The sequence below is a fragment of the Pezoporus occidentalis genome, unplaced genomic scaffold (genome assembly GCF_034315485.1).
Source record: "Pezoporus occidentalis ecotype Australia unplaced genomic scaffold, CSIRO_AGI_Poc_V1 ctg229, whole genome shotgun sequence".
NCBI lineage: Eukaryota > Metazoa > Chordata > Aves > Psittaciformes > Psittacidae > Pezoporus > Pezoporus occidentalis.
This window is the reverse complement of record NW_026914169.1, coordinates 1236074-1258683: the sequence shown is the minus strand read 5'-3', so window position 1 is coordinate 1258683 and position 22610 is coordinate 1236074. Positions and strand designations below refer to the sequence as shown.

The following is a 22610-nucleotide window of genomic DNA, read 5'->3' as shown; positions in this document are numbered from 1 at the left end:
CCCTTGAAGAGAGATTCAATATTTTTCCAAGAACACTGCCTGCTCAGCAACAATTCTTTACAGTCTTTCACTTTTCTGTATAATAAAAGCTCACAAAAATCAAAACACCCCAAAGTGTTCACATTTGATTCTATGCAGCAAAGGAAGACCTAATAGTTACGGTTTGTAAATGTAGCAACTTTGATCTCCTGGGTTCTTTAGTACAATTTTTAAGGGCAGTGGGGGAAAGATCAATTCCCAGTCAGGCAAGGGCTCTTCTTTGCTAGAAGGAAAAACACAGTCTTGGGTCTTGGCTTGTCGAATTCTCAGCCAGGCCTCTGGGCACTGGATTGTCCCACAGCCTACAACAACAAACATGTTACTGCAGGACTAAGCATGGTGAGCAAGGAGGTGGCATGCTGAAGACAGTGGAAGAGGCAGCTTTGGGATTTCATCAAAGCAGGCCTGACAGTGAGACAGGATTGAGGTAAGGTCATAATGCAGGACACAGGATTGAGGTATGGCCATATCCCCCTGTCACAGCAGCAACTCAGCAGCTGCCTGCCCACTGAGATGGACTCATCTAGCTTGGGAGAGAGACTTAAAGTTTTGAAAAGTCCTTAGGCCACTAGAATCTCAGAAAGCGGAGGAAGAACTGAGTCACACAAAAGCAACATGGTTGACATGAGCCATCCTTCTTCATCTACCTCATCTGGTGTAGTCTACCCCAAAGCTGCCCAGAGTGGGCCTCCACCCTGTGAAGCAGAGTGCCCTGAGGAGTCAAATGGACTGCATGCTGTGCTGTGCCCATCAAGATGAGCAAGCACAGAGGGCCCCAAGTTCCAGCTGGAACCAGAAACATTCCTCTGGCTCTTGGATTGCTCTCACTATTGGGGAAGACAGAGCCAGTTCTGGGGCAGAGACAGTTCAGGCAGGAGCAGACACTTGGCTATGGGACCTGTGTAACCAGAAAGTTCTCAGAGGCACTCTCAGAAAAAGGACTTTTCAAATGAGTGAAGGATGAGTGGGGTCTCTTCTACAGGAGGTTTCTAGTGGAGTTTGATATACTTGGAGACACAATGACAAAGAGTGGGAAAAATCAGGCATCCAAGTATTTGTGAGATACACATCCCAGAACAGAGTGTGACAGAGCAGGAACATATCTCAGAAGTGAAACCGGATGTAGAGAGAAAGAAAACGGAAAAAACGCGACAACTTACTGATAAGGACGTTACACAACTGGGTCTTCACTTTTGGTCATTTCACTTTTGGTCATTTCAAGCCAATAAGCTTTTCAATCTCTTTTCCCCAACTTTCTGCAGAAGTGGAGCTGGTCTAGAAAACACTCAGCTTACTTGGGTTGTGTCTGCATCCCCTGCAACACCCTATTCCATGCCAGCTAACTCAGGGCAGCAGGCTGGCATGGGTCACAACTATCCCAAGACTGTCCCAACTTCCCCTTGCTGAGCCAATACCCAGCCACAGAGCTCCATGAGAACTGCTCGCCTTATGAACTGAATTTCTGGGCATTTGACAAGTTCCTCTGCCAGTTCTGTGGCCCACAGACACCAATGTGATTTTTCTCCAGACTGTTTTAAAAACAAACGACAGTTTTAAAATCCAAAACCAAATCAAGAGCGGAAAACAGCTGAATAATCCCTGGCTGATTCTCCTGTTCCAGAAGAGCTACACTTATGCATAAGCGCAGCAATGCCATACAACTTACATCAGCCTCATCTGTAATACCATGGCCCTATTTGTGCAAGAAGTGTGTCTGCACTAGTCCCTGTCTCCCCTGCCTAGCAACAGGGCTTGTAAGCAGAGGTCTTGCTGTTGAAGCACTCTAAAAGATCTTACTGCAACCTTTGTGCCAAAAAGTGCTACTAACAACTTCTCTTGCTTTAGCCACAACCTTCCTGCTTGTACCTGTAAAACAGCCAGGCTCTACTATACAGTTTCCTTGTCCAAGACAAACAAAACTCAGTTCCCCAACTTCTGACCCACAGATTACTGTTTTCATACGGCTGAGGGATGTAAGACATGTACCATGTATTCCAAAGGAGGAAAGTTCCATGAACGGTTCTTGAGCAGAAGATGAAAATCTCTCCCATTAACAGGGCTGGGCTGTGGTGTCACCAGGCCAGTACACAATATGGATCCCTACTGCTGGCTGCACTGCAGTTCCAGCATAGGAGCTGCATCCCAGCTTCCTGTGAACTCCAATGGTCCAACACCCACAATCTGGCTGCTCCATCCTGGGGATGGATTGCTTGCCTTGCTGCAGGCTTTCATAAAGGAAGGCTCTCTGAGCACAGTACCCATCTAGAACATCCCAGACACTGAAGAGAAGTAGAAGCTTGAAGGAGGCAGCTCACCTGAGGTTATTAGGTGATATGAGTCATGTTCTACAAATACCAGTTCGTCTTCCCCAACTCTAACAGAAGGCCTTCACAGACTAGCTTCTGCTCAGACACCTATGCTGCAAACACCTTAAAGAAAATAAGGGCTACTTCAATGCCTATGTATCACCCAAGCAAGGCTGGCCCTCAGTGCATGGAGCAGGCTAAGCAAGAAGAAGCAGGCAAGAAGCCTGTCTGTCTGTTTTGTACACTGCCTTTTTGTAAGTCCTGTGACTGAAGGCTCAACAACAAAAAAACAAGTCTTCCTGGTGTTGCTTCCAAGGCTGCACTCATTCTAACAGCTTCAGCTTTTCCATCCCTGCGAGAGCACTGGCCAGCTCTCCAGCTCCTCCATCTCCAAGGGCGTTCCACGACAGTCTAAGACACAAGAAATCCCAACTGTGAGTCAGTAGTAAAACTCAAGGGAACAGCAGCAGTCTACCCCTCACAGGTTAGCCTGTTTACAAGAGCTTATCACCCTCATATCATGGCAGGTAAACATTCCCTGGCTCTACAAGCTTCATTTTGAGGAGTTTCCTCAGTTTCATCACATATTTCCATGTATAGCACATGTATAGTAAGACATCAGGGTGTGTCACCACAGAGCCTGAGGACTGTGGTTATCTCCAGAGTCCTGCAGGCCCAGGGAATGAGGTGAAAAAGATGGAAATGACTGCTGAGCACAGACCTCTACTCCAGGGCAACTCCAGTAAGTTGCTAGTTATACCAGGACATTTGTAGCAGTGAATTATGTCAATTAGTAAATGACTAGTAAATTTATCACTAAAAACTATTTAGAGGCAGGTATCAATAAATATTTAGAAGGATCAGAAGTGTACTGCAGTTGAAAATAGATGCAGACATTAAAACAAGAGTGACCTGTGTGTTGCAGGGTCTCCCCCCACCCATCCCTACACTCCCATTATCTCCTCCAGGGAAGAGCATTGTCAGAAGCCGTGAGAAAGTGATTTTGAAGCATCATCAGTGATTCCACAGAATTTCAAGCTGAAGGAGTGGGGAGAGAAAAATAGCACAATGTGCTGGCATCAGAACCAGTGGGGAATACAACCAAAGCCAGCCATTCTCTGCCCTGGTACTCAATCTTTCAGAGGTGTTCAAAGCATGGCAGCCCCTCGGATAGGGCATAGATACTTCCTTCCCCAAGGTCATTTTCTGATAAACTGTTAAGGTTAATGGAAAAGCTTTGAGAGGCCACAAAAAAAGCAGATACAGTGAGAGAAAAGCCACCACAAAATATAACTATGTGAATTAGAAAGGCCAGGTTGGACAGAGCCCTGGGTGACATGGTTTAGTGTGAGATGTCCCTGCCCATGGCAGGGGGGTTGGAACTACATGATCTTAAGGTCCTTTCCAACTCTATTCTATGATTCTATACTGGAGTTGCAACTGTTGTGACTTGAGAGGAGATGACAGTAAGTGAAAATGCAAAGAAGACATGGCTCTCGAAAGAAACAGGGGGCAGCAGTAACTGCCTCACACCCTTCACCAGGATGTGCTGCTCTGTTCTCATCTACCAGCAGACACAAACCATGGCAATACCTCCCCTATTCTAACATACTTCACATCTAAATTACCAACATCCTAATTCAACTTTTTAATTAACAATAAACACGTTAGCAAAGAACAGTGACATCACAGATGAAGCAGGAAGAGGTAATTCACATCACCTCCATTCTCCAAATTTTGTATTTAGAAGTTTTATCTCTCCCTAGGTCACTGCATACAGTAGTTCAAAGGCATGTGGCCACAGAAAGCCAGCACAGGCAGACAAGGTTTAACATCTGAAGCGATCCAAGCTGCCCTGTAGGTAGAGCATTGCAGTGACCTTCGGAGTGTCTCCTCTCAACCTATGTGAAATGTCTAGGAGGGGTGGTAAGACTGTCACCCTGAGCATGGATTAAGCCCGTGTGACAGTCTCAGGCCTGTGAGCTGGAATAATTCTCACTCACAGAGTGATACGATCCATCCATTTGACATCATCCCAAGTGATGGGATGGTAGGTATCTACCATGTCCTACCTGATCTCTTTCAGCAGCCCACATGCCACCAGGGCTCTGGCCAGCTCCATGCCTCCTGCTGGCCCAATGTTATTGTTCTGCAAGCTAACAAAAGAAACACAAGCATTGGAGGCTTATTTTAGAATAAAGCTGTAATAAAAGCTCATACTTAATTTGCCAAGAAGATAATTGCTACTTCTTTTGAACCAGCTGGTAATAACCTGGAATCCCTGTGGATTAATCTTAAGGGGCCTGGAAAACAGGGAGGCAGCAGTGGGGGCCAGCAATGTGGCCAGCCAGTTGTTGTCCATAACCCTTAGCCCCAAGGACATGGAAGTTCATGAGTTTGGCCATGCTCACAAGGCAGGAGCACAGTCAGCCAGTCACTGCAAAAGCCATAGCTGCATATTACCACCAGGAGTCTGTCCTCAGTTCTGTGCACGTGGGATCAGATTGGGATGAGTGGGGAACAGCCCAAAGAACAAAAAGCAGATGGGAATTCCCATGTCTGAAGATTTTTTAACATCTTTCCAGTGAAGACAAGAACCTACCCAGAAGACTAAAGTCTCTCACCACTGGGATTCCTTTTCTAAGTTATCTTTTGATCATACCTTAGACACATGCTGCAAGACACACCACTAGGCTAACTAAGCCTGCTGAGCTCTTCTAGCTCCCAAATTTCTTGCTTTGCTATTGTAAAACAATATGAGAAAGTCTTGCATGTTAGAGCCTTGGAAAGACTCCATAAAAGCTTTAAAAATGTAGTACTGGATTCAGGGTTAAAAATAAGTCAGAGGTGCCTGCACAAAACACTGAGAACCACAAAAGGTACTCTTATTTATGTTTACAGTACACCAGAACAAAAGGACAGCCCGAGGCATCAGAAGCTAAAATAACCCATCAGAAGAGTTATTTTACTGTATATACAATACCTGGTTTATATCTAAAGGTAACGCTGTAAGAAATTACACAAGAATAGTTGATGTGACTTGAGGCTTCAGAGTAATTGTAGAGGGTTTCACAATCCTCACACACCGAAAATAATGTCTAAACAAGAGACCAGTGCATCACTGCAGCCTATGCCTTTTCCAATGCCTTCTTTCAACCATCTCACATATTCCCAGGATAGCCAACATTCCTGGGGCAGAGGTCAACACTTACTGCAGGACCTTCAGGCTGGTCATGTGAAGCAGACAGCGGGCAAGTTTCACTGCTGGCCCGATTCCAAAAAAATTTTGAGATAGCCTGAAGCAGAAATTGAACGTCACTGGCAGAGAACTACAGTGCCTCATCCCTCACATGTGTGTCACCCACAGGGACCTGTGATCCCCGTTCCTCACCCACATATGCATGGGATTATGCTGAAAGGAGCTAATGTCCATGATTCAAAGGACAATGAGGGCAGGGGGAAAGAGCAACTAGGTTTTGTAATCCTGCAGCAGAAGTTAAACAGGGAAGTAAAACAGCCTTGCACTCCTCAGGAGCACAATGACTTCCCTTTGAGTTGTCCTGAGCTAGAATTCAACTGAAATTGCAGTTTTTAATATGTGCCTTAGTACAGTACAATGTAATTGAAAGGTGTGATGAAGCGCTCCACCATTTTAACTGTAACTTTTCTTCATTTGTTCCTTTTTAATTTGGTTTATTTAATATGGGAGGGCACATATGTTTTATAGACTGGTCTATAATGGAATGACTGAAAAAACATCTGGCTGAGGAAAGCCTCTGTCACCTTCCCTCCATTTCTGCAGCTATACGGATTAATGCTGATTTATCAGGCAACATAAGCACTGTTCAGCCCATATGCCCATTAAGCCACAGATTCAGCTCTTCCCCACTCATGTACAGTTCTTGGGAACCTCAGAGTGAACAACCAATCCCAAACCTTCCACACCCAGTGCCACACATACTTATCCTATGTTGCTATGAGTTTTTACCCTGCTTTCCTAAGAACCACAGGTAAAACTGATGTGGGCTTTACTGGAGTCATATCTGATTTGGTTTCTATGTCCTGATTTTTGCCCAGCTTCCTGAGGGGATACTGGAAATTACACACTTACAGTAACTCCTCCATATGTTTGCAATAGACAAGAGCTTCCATCAGCCTCACCCCTCCAGCAGAACTAGGAATGTTCCCTGAAAGGCTAAAATAAGCATAAAAGACTCTCAGTGACTGAACAAGAACCAGAATGTACCAACTTAAAGTATTTCACTATTTGCTGGGCATGATAGGAGACTTGGGTCAATCATGGACTAAACAGGGCTGTAGTGGTGTGTCCAGAGACTTAGGTTTCTGGAAGAGCCTGGGGATTTATAGTGTGTCTTTGCCTAGTGCTCAGTCACTCCTGTCCCTGCAGGTACTGGGGGAAGGAGCAGTTTTCCCTCTCCCAGACAGAACTGTGAATTTCCTTTTCTTGTTCAAGTCATTGCCATTTTTTTAATTGCTAAAGATTATAACGAATAGCCCAGAGCAGAGCCTTAACAAGCAGCCTGGATGTTCTAATTTCCACTCCCATGGAGGACTGACAGTTTGAATCCATGTCTCTGAGAGTGAACCTTGTTTAGAGACTGTCTTCTCACTTGGATAAACTCCCAATTTCACCCCTACTTCCACTAGTAAAAGTAAGCAGTGTAGGAACATGGGGGCCACCACACTGGGAACACAACAGAGCCTGAAGAAACTGCTGTGTGAATATGAGACTTGTACAGTTCCCCACAAGCTTGCAGATTTACTTTCCAGGACACAACAGAGCCAGAGATCTCTGTGCAAACAGCTAGTGAAGGCTGGCAAATGCCCATCACGTCTCTGTGGGTGACTGCTCCAGGACGTGGTCATAACCGTCACTCTCAGAGAGTCTCTGCATGGCAGACAAAGTCATTGGCCATCCTAGCTGTACATGGGGAGGGCATGAGAAAGAACACTTTCTGTTGAAGATGCTCCAAGGGCTGGAGCAGGTCTTCTCTGGGGACACACTGAGAGAGCTAGGCTTGTTCAGCCTGGAGAAGAGAAGGGCCCAGGAGGCCTTGCAGCAGCTCCAGTCCTTAAAGGGGCTAAAAGAAACCTGGAGAGAGGCTTTGTACAAGGACCTGTAAAGAGAGGACAAGGGGGAATGGCTTTAACCTGACAGAGGGGAGGTTGAGATGAGCTCTTAGGCAGAAGTTCTTCCCTGTGACGGTGCTGAGGCCCTGGCACAGGGTGCCCAGAGAAGCTGTGGCTGCCCCATCCCTGGCAGTGTTCAAGGCCAGGTTGGACAGGGCTTGGAGCAACCTGGTCTAGTGGAAGGTGTCCCTGCCTGTGGCAGAGGGTTGGAACTGAACAAGCTTTATGGTCCCTTCCAATCCAAACCGGTCTGGGATTCTGTGATTTTGTGTAAGGTCTTCAATTATGCTGAAAGACTGGAAGATGGAACATTGCATAAATGAAGCCAGCACAAGGCTTCCCACACAGGCTTCCCCACTATCTGTGGCCATAACCGAAACCACTGCAAACAAAACAAAGGGACTCACTTGATTCTCCAAGTTTTGCATTTCCAGCAGGACAGAGCTAGAGTTATCAGGTCTGGATCTCCAATCTTGCTGTGGCTTAAACTTTAACGAGAAGAAAGGTTGTGTTCTAAAGGGAAATGCTAACAACCAAGCAGAGTATGAGATCTTATTTAACATGTCCCATCTGCTGGATGACATGTCTGACCTTGGCAGCAGAATCAAAAGAGCTGCTTGTCTCAACTATTTCATCAAAGACTAATAGCTGCTAATGAGGCATTAAAAAATTGCAAAGAACAATCAACATCAGCATATCTGTTACAGGGTGCGAAATTACTTCAGCCAGAATACCAAGACAGAGAACAGAGAATTATTATTTTCCAAACTACTGCAGTGGAGAATGGACAGCACCTGGCTAGGGCGGGAGGAGAAACAGCAGAACAAGCTTGGGGCTGGCTCTAGATTCACATCTTTTCAGAGCACGAGAATGTTGGATTTGGTGCTCTCTCAGGAGAGAGTCCTTGGTAATGTTCTGCATCCCAGGAAATCCAGAGAAGATTTAAATCCAGAGTCTGCTTAAACTATTTTCTACATGACTGCACCAGAGGGGGGGGTTAGACCAAATTCTCCTCTTCTGAATGTCAAGCTCTGATTTCCTGTGGCACAAGGTACCTCATACATGAGTGTTTTGCAACCTCCCTGCTTTTGTTACAACACTGTGTATAAGCACATCTGGGTCTCTGCAAATGCTGCCGCTAGTGGTCATCTCTCTGCTGATGAAGGACCGCAAGAATGGAGAAACTTACTTGATTTCCTTCATGTAGTGCATATTCGTCAAGACTTCCGTGAGTATGCAGCAGCCATCATTACGAATACTGTTGTGGTTCAAGCTGGAAAGAACATTCACAGGAAAATGGGCTGCTATTCAGTACCACAAGCCAGACTAGAGGCAAGCTGCAGTCACATACTTACACAAGCCTCTTCAGAGATGGTGTTTCACAAACCCCCAGCACAAGCTTAGGAACAGCAGCACTGCTGAGTTTCATTTAGCCCAAGCCAAAAGATGGAGTAACACAGGAACAACTAACTACCAACAGGCAGTCATGCAAGCACTCAGAGCAGAGGAGAGCAGGACAAGAGTTGAGGAGAAGTGGGAATGTATTCTAGTTTCTGTGAATAGTTTTCAGTTTTTCTCTCTAATGCAATTATTCTGGACGTGTTTGTATTCTGATGAAACACCAAGAGGATCCCAAACTTCTGGAGCAAGAATGCAGCTCCTCATGGAGCAAGGTGCTGCTGTGACCACAAGACGGCAAAACTCTAGCGACACCACCACACACGGTCCAGTGACACTTTATAACAGAAGGATGCTTTCCGTGCAGGTGCCTGGAAAAACTTCCTTTGTATGCAGGCTACCAAATCATCCTCCAGGAATGAAATACTGTGTCTGGGATTGCTATAGAGGAAACAAAGCAATCTTGTCCCCAGCTGGGACAAGATCATGCAAAAAACACTACCAATCACTATATGATTTCTTCACCAGACATTCCCTGCCACAGACTTCTGATCTCTATCCTGCTCACTCATCGTTCTTGCAAATAAAAAGGAATTGTTGCTTCTTCCCTATCTGAAGTCCCCCAGCCACTAGGAAAATGACATCTGTATAGGGTGCAGGCAGAAGAGAGGGTGCAGTTTAACTAAAGCTTCTAGAAAGACCTGGCAGGCACTGGACAGCCTGGAAACAACATTCACTTGAGTTCTTTAATGGCCTGGCAGTTCTGGAAGCCCAAGATCAAGTAGTCCATTCCAGCTGGCATAACACTGCTAGATGTCAGCCTGCAAAAGAGCAAGGATCAAATACGAAGCTCAGGTCCCAGCACACTGAGAAAGAATTTACTCCACTGACAGGCAAGCTGCCCTAACACAAACTCCAGCCTGCACAGACATCAGGAAGCATACGTTTGGAGAGATTTCCACACCTCCTCTGTACAGGACTACAAGGACTAAGTAGTTAAGACATGTTCACATGATGTACACGTACCAAACAGCATAGTCTCTGCCTCAGCCAAACAACCCCACCATTTCACTGGGCAGAGATGCCCTTTATAAGCCTGCCTCTTTCTTACAGGCAGTTGAAGAGGGCTGTGAAATGGACTGAGTGGCTGCATGGACACCTCAGAGCAGCTTCCAGTATCTGAAGGGGGCCTACAAGGATGCCAGGCAGGAACTCTTCATCAGGGACTGTAGTGATAGGACAAAGGGCAATGGGTTCAAACTGAAACAGGGGAAGTTCAGGTTAGATAGATGGCAGAAGTTCTTCCCTGTGAGGGTGCTGAGGCCCTGGCACAGGTTGCCCAGAGAAGCTGTGGCTGCCCCATCCCTGGCAGCGTTCAAGGCCAGGCTGGACAGGGCTTGGAGCAACCTGGTCTAGTGGAAAGCGTCCCTGCCCATGGCAGGAGCTTGGAACAGGATAAGCTTTAAGGTCTCTTCCAATCCAAACCATTCTGTAATTCATACCAGAAAAATCTCTTCCGCGCAGTAGGGTGATATAAACTTGTTTGCAATGCAAAAAAGAGTTACGGTCTCAGTCTCAAATTGTTTTCACTTCAAAAAAGGGGAGAAGAAAAAAAACTCAAGACATGTATACGGAGCCCCTATAACCACCTTTGGTATGAACTGCAGAGATCTGCTGAGTTTGCAACTTAGACATGGCCCAGGAGAGATCACAGAGCTGATGGCCATATTCCTGACAAAAAGTGTTTCCGAGAGGATCAGTGTTGGTTGAGCAAATGATAAAGATGTGGAAGAGAAACCAGCATGGACATACCCAACTTCTTCAGCTCTGGAAGAGGTAGAAAAATCTTAGCTAGCATTTCTTCTTCATCATAGAATCATAGAATAATTAGGGTTGGAAACGACCTGAAGATCATGTAGTTCCAACCCCCCTGCCATGGGCAGGGACACCTTACGCTAAATCATATCACCCAAGGCCTCGTCCAACCTGGTCTTGAACACTACCAGGGATGGAGCATTCACAACCCCCCTGGGCAACCTATTCCGGTGCCTCATCACCCTAACATGAAAGAATTTCCTTCTTATATCCAATCTAAACTTCCCCTGTTTAAGTTTTAGCCCGTTACCCCTTGTCCTATCCCTACAGTCTCTAATGAAAAGTCCCTCTCCAGCATCCCTATAGGCCCCCTTCAGATACTGGAAGGCTGCTATGAGGTCTCCACGCAGCCTTCTCTTCTCCAGGCTGAACAGCCCCGACTTCCTCAGCCTGTCTTCATACTGGAGGTGCTCCAGTCCCCTGATCATCCTTGTGGCCCTTCTCTGGACTTGTTCCAACAGTTCCATGTCCCTTTTATGTTGAGGACACCAGAACTGCACACAATGCTCCAAGTGAGGTCCCACAAGAGCAGAGTAGAGGGGCAGGATCACCTCCTTCGACCTGCTGGTCACGCTCCTTTTGATGCAGCCCAGGGTACGGTTGGCTTTCTGGGCTGTGAGCTCATTGTGGAGTTCAATATGGGACCATCTGCAAGAACAGAACAACAGATCTGGCCTGTTCACAGAGGATGACAGGCCTGTACTAACCGCACAAATAAAGCACACTGATGTGGGGCACAGCAGAATTGTCACAACATTGATACTTCACAAAGTCCCATGGGTGCTCCCAGCCATGACAAGAGAGTATAGGTTACCTGGCCACAGGGAAAAGATTTGGATGCCTTTAAAGGATACCACAGGAAGCCACTAGTTTTTTTTATTTTATTTTCCATCCAAACACTCTACATAGGGAAACCAGAGGGCAGGGACTGGGACCTTGCACTGGCCTGTCCGCTGCCCTGCTGTGTGCTCTCCTTCACACACAAGCACAAGCTACTCCCTTCCCCAAAACATCCTTTCCAGTGCCTGGCAGCTCACCTCAATTCCTGAAGCTGAGCACAGTTTTCACGAACCCTTTGGTGGAAGCCAGCATGCTGGATTTCTGGCTTGCACAGATTCAACCTGCAGGATACACACACACAACTGTCGATGAGCAGCAGACACTCACTGCATTATCTGGTGCCCCTTAGGGCCAGGATTAGGAAGAGTGTAGAGCTTTGCAAATGCACACTCTCCTGCTATGTCCCATCTACACCACAGTCCAGTGTAGAGAAACACAGCCCTTCCCCAACTGCACAAGAAGGTAGCTGCTGCCTTCTTCAGCTACACAAAGGGAAAAAGACACTAATGCTTTTCTCTTGTCTACACATTCATGCAGAAGCAAGCTTGTCTTAGGAGTCTTCAAAGTGCTCATGTCTCCTGAGTGCTCCTGCTCCTGTAGCAAAGATAGGCAGATTTGTTTACCCTTGTATAGGTCCAGGAAGGGCCTGAAGCAGGGTGGCCCCAAAGACACAGGCACATGAATAAGGTTTCTTCCACATGTGTGGCACAGAGGCACTCTGAGACTGAGCCCAGAGAGACCAGAGTGTCAGACACTCTGATGATATTTTTCATCCCATGGCCAGTTTCAGAACAAGCAGAAAATATTGATAAATAGTCACTTTCTCACCTGCTAACGTCTGATTCCACCTTCTCCAGGTAGTGTGGGAACCTAACACCTAATTGGAAGAGGTTTTTCTCTTTACATATCCTGGAAAGGCAGAGATTGAAATCTTGAGGGAAGGTAAATGCTGTTTCTCCATAAGAAAAATCATGAGGACTGGATGGGTCAGGACTATGCAGGTGCACAAATGCTAACCACCCATCTCTGAAGAGATGTGCTGTGGTTAAACTAGTACTAGAGCCAGCCTAGCCTAGGCACCTTTCCTCCAAAGGGTTACCAGGAACATGGTGTCCTTCCCGCTAAACCCCCTGATGCGTGCAACCACAAATCTTCTAAGCACTTCAATCCTATTTCCTGAAAAGTATCAGGCTAAAAGAAAGTATCTGGAAGATACCAGAACTTTAGTTGTTACTTACCTGATCTCAGTAATGTTTCCACAGGTCTGGACAGCCAGGTAAATAAGGTTCATGACAATTTATTTATGTACCCAAGGCTCTTCTATGCTGCAAAGCAGAATACAGGCAGCTGTGCTTTAGTCACATGCATGGATCAATCTCTGCCTCTGTCAGCTGAGTGCTCAGTACTCTGTTACACACAGAGTAACAGAACCCTGAGCTTTGTTCATCTGAGTAATGATGGAGTAACCTGGGGCAGTACATAGGAAACAGGATGCAAACTGGGAACAGAGAAGCAGCTGAGCTTCCCTGCAGAGGAGGACACAAACACCAAGTTCCCTCCTGCCTGCACACCTCTGACAGCAGTGAGAAGTCTGGCTCTTGTGTTCTAATGCAACACATTTTGGGACAAGTGAAGAATCTGTTACCCAGGTGAACTGTGGGACGCTCTGGTGAGGACACAGTAGGAATGGGCTCACCAGAATTAGCAAGCTTCTTTGTGAGGCAGGTAGGGGTCTACAAAGACAGCACAGTTTATGGCTACAGCTTTACATGATGCTTAGTAGGAATGAAGAAAATAAAGCCAAAATACCAATAACTTAGAGTCACCCCTGGGGTTTTCTCAGGCCAATCCTACCTGTCTTTGGAAGAAGCACATTTCACTTTTGGTTTTGATGAAAGAAGATCTTAGATGACCAGATGCCTCATATCAGTGTCTAAAACAGCACAGCAACATAGTACCTGATTTACAGAGGACCCAGATTTTTTCTCAGTGAATGCAGAAGTCTTTCTGCAGCCTGGACAGTCACATTGTTATATAAGGATCTAGAAACAAAGGTCATTGTAATGAGCAGCTTACAAAGGAGCCCACCCAAATGGGTTCAGGCAGTCATTAACTCACATGTATTCTGTCAGACCAGTGCGTTTTTCCAGGAGCAAACACAACTTTTCCAAGTGTTCTGGTTGAAATTTGTACTCTGTGAGTCTGAAACAGTATGAAAGTAAATAGTCTGAGTTCCTTAAAACAGTTCAGACTTTCTGACTCAGAAATCTCAGGCATTACAACATTTCCCCACAGAGAACAAAATACCTTGCAGGACTTCCAAAAAAGATTGTGGCAGCATTTCAAAAGCATCTTATCAAGATGTTCTAATACAACATATATGTAAGCTAATGGTGCAACTTCTTGTAGCATCCTGTCATGTGTAGGCACACCTACAGATTCCTAAGCAAGAGTCAGTAGGGAAGCAGTAAGAGAAAAGGATGTGGGATTCTCTGTGATGTAAAACATCACTGCAACAGGAGCTAAGGGCTACAAGAGGTTTTGTCTGCCTTGTCCCTAGAAAAAGGATATCACTTTTGTTAAAGAAATCACACCAAAAAATCTGTACCATTACCTCAAAATCCTTCTCGGGTCATCTCTGCTTGTCAACTTGATGGTAAAGTTGCTTTGGAGCATAAACTTCACAGAGAAGACAAGTGAGGGTAAATTAGGATGGAAAATGATTATTTTCCCAATGGTCAGAATTTAACAATACATCAAACTGCCCAAAGCAATACAGTGACAGGGCACCTGGACTGACTCACCTCTCCGTACAATAAACCAGCTCAGGAAAATGAGGTTTTGCTAATGCTAAATTGGTGTAAGGCAGCACTAGCGGTTGGAGAAGCAATCCTGTTCTGCCCTGCTTTTGTCTGCCTCCTCCTGTCCTTGCACTCTCTACCACATGCTGGGAAGAGCTAAACCAGGAGAATGATCTGCTTTAAAACATCCCAGCCAGAAGATTTAGCACCCACATTTACCTGCAGGGATGAATGGAAGTGTTTAAATTCCATTCGCAACAATCCAACTGATCTACATGAACATAAACATTGCTAAGATCAGTTCCGCAGCATAGCCCAGCCTTGTGAACTGAATCCATGAGAAAGAGCAGTTCCTGCCAGTGCAAAAAGTCCAGAACCCAGGGGGTATTTTTGCCAGGGAGGAAAGGAGATAAAGACACAAATCCAAGTAAAGAACATTTGACATTGCTTTCAACAGACTCACTTCTGAAATCTCACATATTGAAGAAAATTAGGGATGACGGTTTCAGAGAGCAAACCCTGAGGATGTTCATTTACAGATACGTGCCAACAACTAGTACAGCTGAATACCTGTGCCCTTCTACACAGAGATGACCTGCCCCTGTGGAATTGATGCGGAGGGCTGACCAATGTACAGGGGGGTTGTACAACGGGGGATAAAGGAATCTTGCCTGTTTAACAGAAAGCATTATTTGCAAATACCTGTCAAGCTTACCATGCAGTACCAGGGCAATAGGCTATTGATAAGGGGGAGAAACAGTCTGATAAGGGGAAGAAACAGACTGATAAGGAGGAGGAACAGTCACTTAGTTCCAGTGAAGATCAGCTTCATGGTTTGGACTTTGACCAGACTCCTAAAGAGCCTGCATGACTGCTACAGGTGAAAAGTTCAGACTTGAGGAAGACTCATTTACTTCATCTTGAGACCCTCGCCCATGACCCGAAGGGGCACTGCGCAGGCACAAAGGACCTTCTGGCTCATTATAATACGAAGTAGGGATAGGACATGAATATGTATAGGCGTATTGTGCAACCTCATGCATATATATAACTTTAGAGAATAAACGTAGAGGGAAACAACACTGAGGCACGCATGCTTTTGTAGGACCTATCCCCCATGCGGCTCAGCTCTGAATAAAAGCATACCTAGTTTACAACTTTAACGAGTTGAGGAGTCTATCTGCATAGCACAGATGGGCTGGGAAACCCCAGACAGTGCTGAGCTGTACCAGCCCAGCTCTCCCTCAGTGATTCCTGTTCAAGGCAATGGTAGCAACCCAAGCCACACTTACCCCACTTCTGCCAGCCTGCCATGCTGCTCCAGGACCCTGCAGAGCTCATCTGTCTGCCCTTGACCAATGGCACAGTCCATCAGCCTGCGTATGACACAGCAAAATTGTTAAAGCACAGCTGGCAACCACAGTCAGCCTGAGCCATGAGAGCTACCCATCAGCAGCTGCATTTTTACACCAGACTCTGTGCAACATCCACTGAGATGAATGCCCTTAAGTGTGCCAGTGTTTGATACTTCTCACAATGCCTCCCTGAGGTTGGTAATGAAAAACCACAAGTGGGGAACACATCTTTCCACAGTTTTTGCCATCTCCATGGTACCTAACTGGAGACATGTTCAGTCTTCTATGGAGGCACACAGCAAGCATTCCTGCCAGAGACGCTACAGACATGTATCACATACGCATCACACTGATGCTCACATGAAGATTATCACCCAGAATTTGAGGCACACATTTAGAAAATGTGGTGGTTATGGTTCAGTTCAGTTGTTTGTGAAGCAAATTCTGGTGCAACTCAAGGTAATCATAGAATCCCAGACTGGTTTGCATTGGAAGGGGCCTTAAAGATCATTCAGTTCCACACCCTGCCACAGGCAGGGACACCTTCCACTAGAGCAGGTTGATCCAAGCCCTGTCTAACCTGGCCTTGAACACTTCCAGGGATGGGGCAGCCACAGCTTCTCTGGGCAACCTGTGCCAGGGCCTCACCACCCTCACAGTAGGTAACTTCCTAATATCATGAGCAGTCCTGTAGCCACTTAAGAAAAGCACAGGCTTCTGCCACCCCAATATACCCAAATGGTACTCAGTTGCACGTAGGCAGCTGAATTGAGCCACAAACCTTCAGCTACTAGCCCAAGCTCCTTGATCACCAGCCCATGAGTTCTTCATACAATAGGAGATTTGTCTACCTGCACCACTCAAACCAAGGGAATTATAATTAACTGTTGTATGTCAGTACCTGCAGGATGTCTTTTGGCTTCGCATGGTTGCTTCTAGATGCAATAAAGTATTTTCACTTGACCTGAAGCAAACACAGAAGACAGTCCTTCAGCTATGCTCCTCAAAGATGTCAAGCTCTGAAGGTGAGCTGCTGGGCTCATCTTACTGGATTTCTATCATTCTGATCCTCTCACACAGGTTGATGGAGTTGATAAGCAGGACAGTGCAACACAGTGAAAATTATTCCTAATACTGAGAAAGGAGGGGCAAGAAAGAAGGATTAAATCATCTCCCAAGAAGAAAGGTTTCAATATACACAGCCCAATTTTCCCACTGTTTACTTGAAACAAAAGGCTGGATTCACCACATTTAACTCAAGATCAGTATCTAAAGTTTTGAGTACTGGCACTCAGCGTTCCGTTAACTAAAAGAGAGTCTCATTTAGTCTCCTTTCACTAAAAAGTGAGTACAGACCAAAGGTTTACACTGAGCTCCTCTTCAGAGCTACTGACATAGAGATACTCCAGACTGGAAGCAACCTCCTGAGTGAGCAAATTCAGTCTGTTAACACCTGCAGTTCCCCCATGCTACAATACCTTGTGAAAGATGACGAAGCTTGTTATGGGCTTTTTCTCAATGTGGTGGGAGTGCCTTAGCCCCTCCTGGCAGCACCTCTCTAGCCTAAATTCCCAAACTAAATGGCTGATATGCTTCCAGGAAACATTTTGGTACCAAGTGTGGCAGGATGCCAGATCCATGCAGGGACAGAGCTGTGAGATACAGACCACACATGTGTGTGCACAGGTGTGTGTCGCCATGTTCAATCAACAAGTCCTACATGTGCTATGGCTGCTGGAATTCATGTTGCATGGGACCTGCTAAGTGAGGATTATCTGGGACGCTGTGCTTAAGGTGGGTATTTCTCCTCCTGTCCTTTATCCCCCTCTATGTATCATTAAAGAAAAAAGGTTCAGTGCTGCTTCGGTTCTAGAAACAAGACACGAACAGGTGTGAAGGAGTTTCTGCGTTTTCCTTGCCTAGCCTGTTAATCTAAAATTACAAATTAATGCTCCTAAAATATGCTGTAGTATTAGCACCTTCCAAACCAATGTTTCCTGGCAGCAATCAGAACAGGGACCCCAAACATTACCTCAGTATTTTCAGATGACAGAGGTATGGCAGGAAGCTCAGTAATCTCTCAATGCTCTGGTCACATGATGAATTTCCAGACACTGTAAAACATGGAAGGAAACAAATTCTAAGAGAAACTGGGACAATCTGTAAGTATTTTTATAAACTATAAATGGACGTGCACACACATGTGCATAAGCAAATTCTGAAAAAGGACATGTCCAGAAATGCCCTAAAAGTTGCACAAGATTTAGTCCCACCAGGCTGATCTCTGTGTTTTTCTACATCCTACAGCCAATTAACACTCCAGTTTTAAAACTCTTACCTTTTCATTACTGTAAATTTATAAAGTGATGCTACTGACATATTTAGTGCATGAAATATGGGTATTATGATGGTTTTATTTGTTATTACTCCTGGAGTGCCCAGCCCTTCAGGAGTTAATCTCATGGTTTAGTGGGCCAGGTGCTCTTGCTGCAGCTATACTACAAGCCAGGGTCTTGAGGTGACACTACTTGTGTCTAGCCACATGACTGAGGAAGGCTATGAAATGAATGTCTTCTGAGATGTTTACACACTGACATGATAGACTTAGGAGAGCGCATGTTTGAAACAGAGAGGACAGTAGAAAGTGTGAGTTTATTTAAGCACCTGGGTGAAGCTTTGCAGGGATTTCTAGAAGGCCGTGGCTAGGAGAGCCAATTTACACTGGCTGCTAACCTGAACACTGACTGTATCTGCAGGATGGGAAGACCGATAGACAAACAGGATTGCCAAGTGCACAACACTTACTCAATTTGTGTCAGCTGGGGACATTGAGCCAGTGTCTGGCACAGCCTGGTCACATCCTCTGGACCCAATCTGCAGTCCCTGAGACTGAAGCAAACAAAGCACTCAGGAGCTAAACATTCCCCATGACCACAGTACGGCAACAGCCCCATAGCCTCACATCCTAGGACAAGACTTACAGCAACTCTCCTGCTTCCACTACCTGTGTTTTGCTACCCACAGTCTAGGACTGAGAAGTCAAAACCCGTGACAACCAGATGATTTCACCAGCTCTGAGCTGATTCAAGAAATCCAGTCCACCAAAATAGCATGTCACTTTGGGTGTTGCCTCCCTAGAGCCACATCATTGGTGCTTAAGTTGTTTGAGGAAACTGGACAATTCTTTCACTGCTCAGCACTGTCTTGGCTCCCTCAGAGAAAGGCTGGGAATCATGCCTCCTATGTCCTTCTCCAAGAATGAAATCTCATAAACTTTCCTGGGTGACAAACTGGGAGGTCTCCATGGGACAAATGTAGTAGCCAGCCAGATCTGTATCGCATTTTGTATGGGTAGAAGTTTCCTCTGCAGGAAAGCAAGGCCAACCCCTCAAACCCAGTCAAGCAAAACATGTCCTATTGTTTTCTCATCTATGCATGTAGCAGTGGAGATCCCAAGTCTGTCCCAAGAGAGTCAGACTTGGGACTTGGTCCTTCTTCACCCAGCCACCTCTGGCATATCATTGTGTCCCTCCACTGACCCCAAAGCACAAATATCTGTTGGCCTGGGTTGATGTCAGTTGGCCCAATCTCTTTAAAGCTTTGCCAAATTACACCAGCCAAGACACCTTCCCTTATAAACAAGTATTACTCTGGGGACTGGCCTCCCTGAGCAGTTTCAGCAGGGAAGACAATGGAAGAGAGATATACTAAAGATGCACTTTTTCCAGTGGTGTCTCATGGGGCATCAGTCATGATGGGATAAAAACACAAGAAAGCCCCCCCCAAGGCAGGCAGGGCAGAAGACAGCTCTCTGAGGAGACAGCTGGAGGAATGGGTCTGCTTCACACACTACAGATACAGGCTCCCCTAGCCACCTCTCCCTACACTCCTTGGTGACAAAAAGAGTGTTCTGGGGGCTGGCCATTCCAAAAGCACTGTCCTTCTTCTTCATGCTTGGATGTATGAGGAAATCACTTCTCCATCTGCTGGTACTTGTGACCCTGGGGAAAGAATGGTTTATTCCCTGAGTTATGCTGATGTTATTGCCCCCATGGAGCTGACTCCCCAAACTGCAGCTGGGGAAGAGGGTGAGGTGTTGGCAGTGGCCTCACACTCATCTGCCTTTTCCCACCACCTGCCAGAATTAAGCTCACATCATCACAAGGGCCTTATCATCCCTTTTCCAGTCTCCAGAGCACTCTGCATCCACTCAGCTCCTTGGGCATTTGCTCTGCCCTGGCCCAGGAGGGAGATGGCAGCATCCCTGATTAGCAGTTGGATACCTCTGTCTGCTCCATACTCTCAAGCTGTTCAGCCATGAAACAGCTCACCCTTCTTCCAGCACCCTGACTGGAGCTTGGAGAAAAATGACTCTGTAATTGTCACACCTGGGGGACTCACATTATAATCTATTTAAGATTTCATTAGGAGTTCAAAAGGATTAGGGAGAGTGGGAATAATTTTACCTGGTTCTGTCCCAGAAGGCTACGTGAACCACCTGGCTGTATTATAAGCTGTAATCAGAAAAGAACATAATTAGGATAGAGTTTGAAGACATGTTCCTCCATCACTCCTCAAATGCCACAGCTTGAGGCTTTAAATAGAAAAAAATAGGAAAAGTACTCCTGGTCATACCTGAGGTCCACTATTATAATGTCTTCCAATGTAGATAAAGACTGAGCTAAGAAAAACAGAGTTCAGGGAGATGTGGCTGCCATTAAGTCTCAGGAAGAGCAGATGAAATCAGCTGCTGCAAGCAAAGCTATCAGGAACTTACACCACATCACCCAGGCCCTTCCCAAATGTGCTGCCACAACCAATACCCCCACAAAACTCATCCATGAGTAAGGAGAAACAGGAGCTACTCACTTGAGAGAACTTAACCTTTTCAAATTCTGGAGGAACTGAAACAGCTGCAGCAGTCCCGCAGATAATTATTTGATAGGCTAGGATTTAAAGAAAGACATTTAATTTTCATAGAAAACAAGAACAGGAATAATCAGCTCTCAATAACAGGAGCTCTGGAAACAGCACAGGCACCCTAATCAAACCAACATATGCACTGCCCTTTTCCACTACAAGTAAAGCCTACAGGAAAAGCAAAGACCAGAAATAAGCAACACAGGACAGCCAAAAATCCAGCTCAGGGCACATTCTTTTTTCATGTCCACCAAGTGACCCCTCTGGACTGAGGGGTCCTTTTTAATGCAGTTACCAGGGACCAGAAGTCCCCAGCTCTGAGAAGTGACTGATGTAGACAGAGGAGCCCTGGGTTACTCCTGGAGAAGGCTACTATGCTATGATAATAGAGCCTAAGGATTACAACAGGGTACAGCCCATGTAAGATCAAGGGACACAATTGCTTAAAAAGAGCAAAGGCTAAAAATCTGTTCCACAGGCTGCCAGGCCTAAGGGAATAGCCAGCTCTCAGATGGTGGTGCACAGACTACACGCTTGGGATGGTCCCTCTTCTGGCCTCAAAATCTAGATGTAGGGTGTGTGCTGGCTAGCCCTTCCATCAGGGCTGCATCTGCCCATCTCTTGGTGTTAGCACAGCACAAACAGAAAAAAGTACTTTGGTGCTGAAGATCCCTGCACACCATACATGGGATCACCAGCAAAAACACAGATTCCCACCCTTGGTTTGGGGGGGATTCCTCAGTTTCTGCAGCTTTGCCCTCAAATGGCCCAAAGGCAAAAATGACACAACAATGTTTCCCAGCTTTTGCAATACCTGAAGTCAGGCTAAGTGATCAGGCAGCCCCTTTCTAAATTTATGTCCTGCAACCTTTGCCCTAAAAGAGCATTAGAACTGTATGTCTCCTTGGCAAAGGATATTAGCCCAGATAACATGAGGTTACATCTCTACCACATCTCCGTACAGCACTGCAGAACAAACAAGTGGCATTTTCTCAGTATCCCAAAGAACTGCAGATAAGGATCATAACAGTTAAGAAGAACTCACTCCAGCTCAGAGATGCTGCTACATTCCTTCAGGACTGCGCACAGCTTCTCCATGGTCACTGGCTTGAAAATGACTGTCTGTCAGTCTAGGAGGAAAGAAATCAACAGTCCAGATCTGCAGGATTGCAAACAAGATTGTAAACTTCACTCCTTCAGATAACCAGAGAATAAAGGAGGAGACAGCAAAATAAAGAATCCCCTTGAAAAGGCAACATCAGCAGCTCTGTGACCACCAGCTCCCGACAGCTCCCATGGGAGCTGATCTGGTAACTGCACAGTCACCATGCCAGTTCTGAAGCAAGACATAGATCCCACAGTCTATTTTAATGCCTGTGGACAACCACAGATGCTAGCCGCAGAGCTTCTAGTGCTAGAAGGTGGAAATAGGAACACAGTGACAAATGACTGACTGAATGGGCCTTTACCAGCTCTCTTGTGCTTCACCATTCAAATCTGGAGATGCAGGCTGTGTCAGCTATAGGATCCAGAGACAAGACATGCATGAAGTATAAGGAAAATCTGCCATGGTACCTTATTTTTCGTGGGGTTGTAGGAGTCTGGTTTTCTTCTCCGTGTTGTTGGTCACCAATAAAGCACACAGTCTCTTCCCTAAGTGAGCACAAATCCAGACAAGAGTAAAAACTTTAAACACTTCAGCAATTTGGCAATCCCTAGGGCTGCCCTTGGCTCCAGCCCACATCCATATCTTGCCAATAGCAAGTTCCTCTTTCTTTCAGTGATTAGGCAAATAGCTGAGCATGCAGGCAACTGGGGAGAAGGTGAAAAAATATATTACTCATCTAAGATACAATTTGGAGAATTCAGGAGAATTCAACTTTTGCCTAAGCATGTTTTATGAAAAGAGTCCATTCCTGAACCAA

The 22610-nt window shown here is 45.8% G+C and overlaps 1 protein-coding gene across 1 annotated transcript in view; it reads right to left on the bottom strand.

The window, feature by feature from the left end:
- Positions 1 to 232: 232 nt before the first annotated feature.
- The window catches only part of NLRC5 (NLR family CARD domain containing 5), a gene marked incomplete at its 5' end in the record, with an annotated part of 40528 nt that continues 18150 nt past the window's right edge, over positions 233 to 22610 (bottom strand). Inside the window, 34 exon segments of the mRNA XM_062621320.1 lie at positions 233 to 341; positions 1486 to 1537; positions 1540 to 1568; positions 2673 to 2756; positions 3294 to 3383; positions 3476 to 3559; positions 4418 to 4501; positions 5558 to 5641; positions 6457 to 6594; positions 7937 to 7984; positions 8686 to 8769; positions 8852 to 8926; positions 9632 to 9715; positions 11807 to 11890; positions 12438 to 12518; positions 12848 to 12934; positions 13568 to 13651; positions 13728 to 13811; positions 14224 to 14266; positions 14269 to 14288; positions 15703 to 15786; positions 16667 to 16729; positions 16814 to 16889; positions 16892 to 16899; positions 17798 to 17905; positions 18571 to 18769; positions 19651 to 19766; positions 20401 to 20457; positions 20459 to 20488; positions 20635 to 20692; positions 20695 to 20711; positions 21731 to 21783; positions 21785 to 21815; positions 22261 to 22338. Coding sequence (XP_062477304.1) covers positions 263 to 341; positions 1486 to 1537; positions 1540 to 1568; positions 2673 to 2756; positions 3294 to 3383; positions 3476 to 3559; positions 4418 to 4501; positions 5558 to 5641; positions 6457 to 6594; positions 7937 to 7984; positions 8686 to 8769; positions 8852 to 8926; positions 9632 to 9715; positions 11807 to 11890; positions 12438 to 12518; positions 12848 to 12934; positions 13568 to 13651; positions 13728 to 13811; positions 14224 to 14266; positions 14269 to 14288; positions 15703 to 15786; positions 16667 to 16729; positions 16814 to 16889; positions 16892 to 16899; positions 17798 to 17905; positions 18571 to 18769; positions 19651 to 19766; positions 20401 to 20457; positions 20459 to 20488; positions 20635 to 20692; positions 20695 to 20711; positions 21731 to 21783; positions 21785 to 21815; positions 22261 to 22338 — 2476 coding nt within the window.